We start from the raw sequence: 9707 nt of genomic DNA on the forward strand, positions 1-9707 counted from the left end.
ACCGTGCACTGGTATGCAGTGAAATGGTTCACCCCTCTTCAGTGGGGTGGAGTCATTCCAAAACTACAGGTGCCTTTGGGGGTTTTGGAAGGTGAAGTATCCTGAAAGGGCTTCTGCTTTCCCTTGCAACAGTCTTGCTGGCAGGCCATACAACTTTCCCACAACAAACAGGCCAAGGAATATTTTTCATTTAAACAACTTTCTGAGCAGTGCCTGTGAAATAATTCTGTCCACAGACAATGGAGTGTCAAGGATCAGAATGATTCTTCTGTGATCCAATAAGCAGAATAAACCCCAGAAGACTGGCCCATTCACAAGCAGCCAACATGAGGCCCTTGGCCAACCGTGTGAGAATGAAATGTAAGTACTTAGAAGGCTAATAAGCTGCTTGTGCTTGAAAAGCACTTAATGCTTACCTCTTCAGCATTTGCCTTTTAGAAACAATTATTTTCAACTTTTCTATGCTGTTTTTCTCATTTCTAGACCTTTTCCCTGTAAATAGTGATGAAAGCATTTTTCTGTCTGTGAGTCAGATAAGTTACTTGATACAGCATCTTAGAGTAGAAAGCCAATAGTCAATAGACTGTGCCACATGGGGTTTTTTGTGTTTGGTTGGTTCTTTTTCTTCAGTGCTCACTTGTCTTGTTTAGAGCTGGGTCCAAAATCCCAGCATTCTGCAACTGGTCACTCCCAAAATATTGCAAAGCTTTTTACTGAGCAGGGTTAGACTCTGGGAAGAGCTCAGGGAAACTTTTCTGTGCTTGAAGATAGTGACTCGCTTTTCCAAGTTGAGCCTGAGATGAGCAGTGCTGAAAACACTTTCTCCTGGCAAAACTGAGCCCTGCACACTTTGCTGGCAGTGATTAATGATACCCCAAAGTCTTTGCCAGCCCAATACGTTCTTTAGTCTTGGATTGTAACATGTAGATCAGAATCATATACTTGACCTACAAACTTGTTCAACTAGTATCTCACGAGCTGAACTAATTTGTAAGCAGATCCAGTTCAATTACATTTCTGTGGGCACGTTCATTCCACAGTGAAGTGGATGTCATTCACTGCTTTAGCAAATTAGGACACAGAAGCTGAAGAACACAAAATTTAAATAGGACTGTCCACAGAAGATTTAGCCAAACTTTAGTGAAAAGACTTTTACAAATGTAGATCCATTTTCCTGGTATTCTCATAAAGACAAAACTCACAGTGGAGGACCAGCTTTAACTTTTGGGGGCTTTTTTTGCCATACTAGTGGCTAGAAAAACTGTAATGGCTCTTTTAGACATGTATTACAGTGGAGCTGTTGAGCCAGACAACCTGAATTGATTTTTCATTTCTTTTTCATCTACCTGAGCCATTGCATGTAACTTCTTTAAATACTGCGTTCTCTCCGCAGACAGTTCATCACCTCCTGTTAAAGCCAATTCCAGCACCTCCAGCCCTGTAGAAGAAAAGTACCCCAAATATTCTTTCAAATCCTTTCTGTGCTTTACAGATATCCTTCAAGCAAATCTGTCTTCTCTCCTTCACACCAACATTAATTCCCTTGTGATTTTTAACAAGCATGGAAGTTCATATGTCTCCCTTTACCACAAGTTTTGTCATTTCAGGGGTTAAGAGGATCTCAGGCTCTTATTTCCGCTCTCCACTAAACTCACCTCTTTTACTTCATACACACTCAGCACAAGTCAGTCCCTTTGAGAGATGTTTCCCAGCCTTCTGATGAGTTGGTTGTCTGCCGTGCCCCTTATCATGAAGAGCCCAAACACCTTCCCTGTTTTGGTGTTTTTCACTTTTCCAGTATCAGGATTTGCAGAGGCCTGCTCTCTCCCTATCGCTGATTGTAATGAGGAGCAGTTTCCACTTGCCACCTCCAGCATGCCTTCTGCAAGGTTTCATGGAGCTCCTGCCACCACCATGCCCAGAATATATAATGTCTGCTCTCCAGGCTTGTCATAAAGGGTCCAGCTCATTCTGTGATACAGGAACACAGAGTAATGGACAACAGTTGTGCTAGACATGGGTAATGGATTGCATTTCTGCAAACAGAAAAGGATAGCTACTTAATAAAGATAATAGATTTTAATAGGCAGTACATTTTTTTTCTTGACACAACATGGTATTTTCTGAATGTATTTTGCACAAAAACACAAACGGGTATTTCACAATCTTTCTCTGCTTTTTTCTACTGTCCTTTCACTGTGATACAATATACCACAAAATATCTTGGGTTTTTAATCAACATGAAAATCCACAGTGACTGCTTTTTTTTTTTTTTGAAAGAAACTTCATCAATCAGGAACCAGAATAGTTGTAGATGCCAACTAGCATATTTCAGATGGCCTGACCTTTCCAAAGTAGGCATCCAAGACTCCTCTGCTCCTGAAGAACACAAGTGATCCAGGAATACCTGAATGAACCACGTAAGTTCAGCTGCAGCATGGACACTTGTTTGTTCCCCATCTTTTATCAAGCTTCATCAAAAGTCTTCCATGGTGCCACTAAGACAGAAGATTATCAGACCCACCAAAGTGGAAGTAAGAGCAATGGCCAAGCACAGGGAAATAAACACTTTTCAGATTTGTCTATAGACATGAACTAATAAATCTGCTCAGTCTCTTACCATAATGCTAGGCAAGTTTTAATATTTCAGAGAAGGAAATTGGAGAGAGAAGTTCCTCAAAAGTATTGTATCAATAGGTAACAAAACTTAGATGATCATCCTGGATCTTTGTCCTACACTTAGACCAACAGTTGTCTTCTTTCAATTTTCAATTAAAAAAAAGTAATTCCTGGAATGCTACAAGTCAGTGGATTGAGACTGAGCAGATGCTCACAGTAATATAACTTTCAAACATTTATAGTTCTAGAAAGGTAGGGTACATGCAGATAGAAGCACTACTTAATATTTTGGAACTGCCAGCTCTGTACAAATTAAGAGCTACTGTAATTAGCACTTGAAACACTCTCTAAACTTCCAGAGTTATTCAATAACCCACAGGAATCCAATGCATTACTCAGAACACAGGGACGAAGGTTCATCTGTGAAATTGCTTCCCTTGCTGATTCCCACTGTGTGCCCCAGGGTATATGGGAGTCATATTTGTAGCAAACATAATGCAATTAGCCAAGGAACAGGTGAAAACCAACTATTGCCTGCTACATTACAAGGATTATATTCAGTAATTTACAGAATTTAAAAGAGCCTCAGTGCAAGGTATATTCCTCCCTTCACAGAAAACAAGCACACACTTCAGCATCTCAGCCGGGCATCCCACCCTGTAAACATTTGTGACAAGCAAAGCATGTGCTACAGTGAGGAGTCTCATGGAAAACACTGAATTAATTTTCATAGTGGCTGTTTGCCCAGTCCTGTTTCAAGGGTCAGGCCCTGTTTGTATTCTGCTACATACAATTAAAAGATCCCTAGCTACCATAGGTTCAACAAAGTATACTGACATATTCCTTCCTCTGTGTGCAGAAAACATTTTTAGTAGCTACTATGCAAACATCACCTAATTTTTACATTATCTTCACCCTTCTTCTTTTTACATTCTCTTCAACCTGTTTCCCTGCTTTTACTATATGTGAAAATAATAAATATATATGATATACCAGTAATTAAGCCATCAAAAAATTACATGTCTTTCCAGAAGTGAAAGGAGATGCTTGAGATTTAGAAGTCAAAACCTGGTCATTGACACAAGTGCCCCGATGGTAAAAAGCTTCAGCTGCTCCACATTTCCCATTTAAATGCAACTTTGGTGGGATGTTCCTGGATATCGTGATAAAACAGGCTGCTTCACATCTGAAATGACAAGTGTATCTCAGGATTATTATTCCAGGTAGGGTTGTTCAGGAACATAGGAGCAAGCTAAAATGGAAGACACAGAATAAATCCAATATGGGTTAGACAATAAGGATTAAATTCATTGTCCAGGCCATTGTCTTGCATCCACACAAACTGAACCACCTCTGGGTTTTCAATAATGTAGGCAAAACTGCATTCTGCTGCTCTAATTCAAGGAACAAAGGAGGTAATTTTGTCCTTTTTATTGGCATCAGGAAAGCTCAGTCTCTGCATGCTAGAGGAAATGAGAATAGGCCAAAACCATCAAAGATGTTCCTCACATCTCTGGTCAGCCAGGTATTTCTCAGTGGAGGGTGATGGGACCCATTTTAGAGGGGCTTCATCCTACAGTGCTGGTGGGAGGCTGGGCTTTGCCAGAGCCTCTGTTGGGTCCATCCCACACATGCTGGGACACCCAGCTCCTCAGGCCATCCTTCTCCCCTACCTCCTGCTCTACCCCGGTCACTTAGGACCCTTCCCACAGCTGCTTCCTTCTCCCTCAGCAAAGGACCACAGCTCTCCACAAATGAGAGAAGCAGTTCCATGGGAAGTGGATACTGTGGTGCCTGAGAAAGCTTCATAAATGAAGGACAATGCAGTGCCCACATAAAAAACTGGGTTTCAGAGGTACTCTGATGGTCTCTGCCACCTCACACATAAAAATAGCATCCAGCACTTGCTGTGTATGTTAACCACCAAGGATTTCAAGCGGTAATAAACCACCTCAATCAAAGTGCTGGCTTTTTTCATGAAGTGAAAAAGATTCAGATTTTTCATGGAAAAAAAAGGAGCAAAAAATTTCTGGGTACCATATCTTTTTTTTTTTAATAGGTATCTGTCTTTAAAAATCTATTCTTTCTCACACAAACAGAAAGAAAATTTACTCAGGGATTTACATCCAGGAAATGCTGAACAGTTAAAGTCACATGTTCTTGCCTATATAGGTCTGTCTCTGGAGCTGGCAGCTTCTTCAGTTTGCCTGTGAATCTGGTCACAATGGTGTGCTCAAGCTGAGCTTTCTTTAAGACATTTTTCCTTGAGGCTGCTGCCAACTTAAGTCATTGTTCTTTTTGGTTTGCATTTTTAACCCTTTTTTTTAGTTATGTGGCACAATACCGAGACTAAAAAGTATTAAAGGGACTGACAAACACTAATGTTACAGGATGGAAAACAAAGGCTAGAAACTTACATATTTATTGCTGAGATGTGAAGAGTTGCCGAGTTTTATTCTTCCCATGAGATGAGTGCTCTCCTAAGACACAGAAAATATATTTGCATCAGATAAACATGGAAAGACAAAAGGACCAATGAGTCTAGCAGGAACACATCACTGACCACTGTACAAACCAGACAGTGTCTTTGTCAGATTTACTTAATGCCAAAAACTGTCCACACGATAGATTTTTAGCACTCTTCCTAGTTTATTGATTATCTCCCCTGCGATTTGCTCAAAAATGGTGGGTTACTACCACAACATATTTTCCAAGGCAGTTCTCAAGGGGGTTGAAGAGGAATAAGACTTTAATTAATTTATAGCTATGATTAGAACATTGAATTATAAAAATAAGAAGATTGAACTATAAAATTAATTTTTGCCAGTAACACTGACATCAGCTCAGTTCCTCCAAAGCAGAAGAATAAATATTTAAGAACTTCACACAGTTCTCAATCCTCCTTCCCTGGAGAAGCAGAGGCACTACCAGCAGTTACAGGCAGGCAAATAAGAATCCAGATGAGGACGTGTTTACAGATGTCCTATTTCCAAGGGCATGTCCCAGGAATGGCAGTGGAATTACTTTATGTCAGAGATTTGCACATGGAGATGAACAGGGAGTGGCATTCACAGACTGTCCAGAGCCACATGGAGATAGGCATGAGGGTGAGAAACCCCAAATGCCTCCAGGAAACTGCCTTCTGCCTCCCTACTCACCTGCAGGAGACAATTTAATTCCTCATGCACACACGAGAGGCAAGGAAGTGATGTATTACATTCCAGAAGAAGTGAATATGTGTTAAAAAGCTACAAATGATCAATGGCCTGGGGTTGCAAATTGTAACACAAATTAGGATTATAGAAAAATTCACTGATTAGGCATTTAAATGATTAGCAGCCAAATTAAATAGTTGCACTCCTGAAGAGAATGGAAAAGACTTATCAGTAGTTTTACAACAGCTTTTCTTCACAGCAAAAAAAGGCTCTTTAATTTAGTCCAGCTTTTTGGAGATGAGTATAAGACTTGGTATCTGCTAAAAACTGTTCAACAATAATGTGCTGGAATGGTGTTCACTTCCCAAGGGTTCAATTTTGGAAAAAAAACATTTTAAAGTAATTTTGAAGTGTTGCTAAGATAGAGCTTCAGAAGTTCTGATCATGTCACATTTCAGGTAGAGAAAAGAGAATCACAGGTTTCTTCTAGGAAAAAACTGAAACATCTTAACAAGGCATGTTTTTTGTTAGATAAAAATCTTGTTTTGAAAAGCTAAAATAAAGTGAACCAGTTCAAATATTGCACAGTTTTATACTAACAAAGGAATGAGATTTTAAAGAACGCTCATTTCTTTTTTAGTTTTTTTCCCCTTCTGCATGTCTCTACTTTCCTTGTTTAATATATAGAAATAGAAGATTAAATAGAGGATGAAAGAGAGAAGTTGGCAAAACTGTTTAAAAAAGAAGGTGATGGAGAAATTGTGAAATATATTACCATGCAGAAGAAAATATTCAATAGTGGTAATAAATATCAGTACTTTTCTATCAATTCCACTCTCAGCTGTTTTTTCTGCAGACAGATTCACATGGAAGCACCCCAGGAAAATAACATGTCTAAGGGCAGGCTCCAGAGTCAACGTAGCTCCCCGAGAACATCCCATTTATGCCACTAGACCTCGGATCAGTGTATGAAATGGGCGAGCAGCATTGGCTGCAGAAGGCAGAGTGTTTGAGTGGTACCTGCCCGCAGCAGTAGCCAGGCCAGGGGGGGTGACTCTGCCTTTCTGCACACCCTGAGACTGCAGCACACAGACACTCACGCCCTATCCAGATTTCCTGCTGCTACACCTTTTATCCCTGGAACAGTGAACAGTATAATATCAATGTCTGGTGAGAAATGGATGCAGGCAGGGATGCTCTATGTTGCTTTGCACTTCCAAGAGGGCAGGAGCCTGCAAGACTTGTGAAACGAAACCACGTTATGGCTGCTCCATGGTTGCAAATATGCCTGAAGATATTTGTGTCATAAGGTCTGCGATCATTAGTGCCAGCCAACAATTCAGTGATGATGAGACAATGATTATACACTGGAGAAGAAGTGGTCACAGATGCTCTCTGTTCCAGAGATAAAAGGGTAATGGATGGGTTTAGATACAGGGCTGCAGTATGCCTGGAGATTGCACAGAGACGTGTCCAGATCAATTTGGAGTTCAATGGTTCAGCAGTTTGATGTTCTGCTAAATATCCAGATGCAACTCAAAGGGCAAACCAAGAACATTCAGATTAGGTGCAAGTAAGAAGACATTTATAATGATTTCAAAACAGCGTTAACTGACACAAATAGGTTCCAAGACTGAAAAAACCCAAACTTGCCCCCAAACCATCACCCACCAAAACAAATGGTTTGAACCTTGCTTCCCATAACGGAAATGAAAACTAAATACTTGTGTTCGGTAGCTTGTTAGAACAGATGGCATTTTAATAGATTGAAGAAATTATTTCACACTGAAGTTTTTGGTGACTGAGAAAATAGAGTGTGCACTGGAGGTGCTCAACCAGTCCAGATAGATTACCTGGATCCTTTAAAGGCTGTCACAGAATCATAGAATTGTTAAGTTTGGAAAAGACCTTTAAGATCAAGTCCAACCATCAACCCAGCAACATCACCATGTTCACCACTAAACCATGTCCTCAAGTGCCACATCTACACATTTTTGAACACTTCCAGGAATGATGACTCTGTCACTGCCCTAGACAGCCTGTTCCAACAGCAACCCTTTTTGTGAAGAATTTTTCCCTAATATCTAGTCTAAACTACCTTGGTGCAACTTGAGGCCATCATTGAAAGAGAAAGGGCGTAGTTCCACAAAATATACCAACAAGAGCAAAATTGCTGCACAACATTGTCAGTGAAAAACTGGGATTTTATTTATTCTGGATTATGCATTTAGAGAAAGATGACACACAAACTCTAGTGTTGTGCAGCAGGAGATGGAAGGTATCAGGAGAAACTTGAACTGTCAGCTGCTCACTATTTAGGTATTCAGCATCTTGAATAAAGGTATTGGTTGGTGTTCTGATGCTCTGATCCAATTTGATGGGTACTATGGCAATAACTTTCTGATAATGGGTTGAAAATTCACTGTATATTTGTCCGCCTTGAAAAGTAAGTGCGCAGCCTCAAAAAAATGGGAGATGAAGGAAACTGGAAGAAAGTATTTGGTGCATTTAAAGTGCTACCAACTGCACAGCTGCAAGTGCTACGTGACCCCCTTTACCTGTGGTCCTGCCTTGTGACACCTCTCCTGATGGAGGAGGAGTTGTGGGCTCAGATAGATTGGCAGAGGGCAGTGAGAAGCCAACCTCATATATATCACGCACTTCTACAAAAACTGAAAGAAATGATGCACAGTTTGAGAAAGAGGCCTTAGGCAGAATATTTGGAAAATGAAATCAGATACTGATGTGGAAGTTTCAGCTGACAGGCAAAGCCTGCCATTACACCTTTTATTCTCCCTCTCATCCTCCAGTGTTGCATCTGTTTGTTGATTTTTGTCTAAAATTGGATTGCAAAAACAAAGACATAGGCATCATGAGGTCTCTAACTATTACTGTCACATAACAGACAGATCTCTAGTCAAACTATCAGGTTCATTGCTGCAGGAGGCTGCAGATATCACAGCAAACAAGACAAATTTGTGGAATTAATAGCCACTGAAATCTGTGAAACACCAAGGATACAAAGTCTGATTCAGGATGTCTCCAAGCCACAGGCTGCTGGAAGACTATGGTGGAGGAGAGGTTATTGGAGTCCTTTCCTGTTTGTCACGCTTCCTTTCACACCTCATGTGATCCACCCTCAGTGACAGGATTTGAGGCTACATAGATCCAAGGTCCGAGCAGGTATAGCTGGCTCAGATGATGGTTTCTTAGCCTCAGTACTAAAGGAGTTGGTGCTGTAGCAACCACCACAATACAGCACTGGTCTTTCACATACACAGCCTCCACGTGGCTACCCTTTGTACACTTCTGCTAGAGCCTTGGTCACCGATCCACCCAAAGAAATTGGCAGCGTAAGCACTGGGCCTGATCCGATACACCCTGCACACATCCTCCTCTAAAACATGGCCATGGTTCAAAAGGATAAAGATAAGGAAGACGTACAAGGAAAAAACCCAACTTTTGTACTCATAAATCCTCATCCTTCAGTGTACTTGTTTTGAGTTCATAGAAGGTAGACTGAGTACACAGATACTGAGGGCTGTTCCAAGCTGAAAGATAGCCAGGAAAGAAATAGTGCTGCAGTGAAAATGCAGGGTTTTCTTCCTAATTAAAATTTCACTTGTGCAGTATTTGTTTTGATTTTTCACTCACAAATATATCCATTTCTAACTATTAATGTTGCATCCTGATGCCAATGTATGTGAATAAGTAATGGGTACAATCAACTGAAATTACAGATTACAATAAGGTCAGTTTTGAAGCTCTGAAACAAACATTTCTTTGTCTCACCATTGTGGAAGGATATTGGATTAATCTCACTACAATTGGCCCTCTTCCCCTGCCCCTCCACATTTGATTCAGAATCTGAATATAGTATTCAGAATACACACACACTGCAGAACATCATGACATAAAAGAGAGTACAGACTG

At 40.5% G+C, this 9707-nt stretch overlaps 1 protein-coding gene across 3 annotated transcripts in view; it reads right to left on the reverse strand.

Moving 5' to 3' along the window:
• Positions 1-2060: 2060 nt before the first annotated feature.
• The window catches only part of EMCN (endomucin), a 55245-nt gene continuing 47598 nt past the window's right edge, over positions 2061-9707 (reverse strand). For all 3 annotated transcript variants that reach the window (XM_032109615.1, XM_032109614.1, XM_032109613.1), the window contains 2 exons: positions 5037-5099; positions 2061-3805 (listed from right to left, as the gene is read on the reverse strand). In XM_032109615.1, the coding sequence (XP_031965506.1) occupies positions 5041-5099 (59 nt within the window). In that variant the 3' untranslated portion in view covers positions 2061-3805; positions 5037-5040. The remainder of the gene's footprint in view (positions 3806-5036; positions 5100-9707) is intronic.

Source organism: Corvus moneduloides, chromosome 5 (assembly GCF_009650955.1).
Source record: "Corvus moneduloides isolate bCorMon1 chromosome 5, bCorMon1.pri, whole genome shotgun sequence".
Lineage (NCBI taxonomy): Eukaryota > Metazoa > Chordata > Aves > Passeriformes > Corvidae > Corvus > Corvus moneduloides.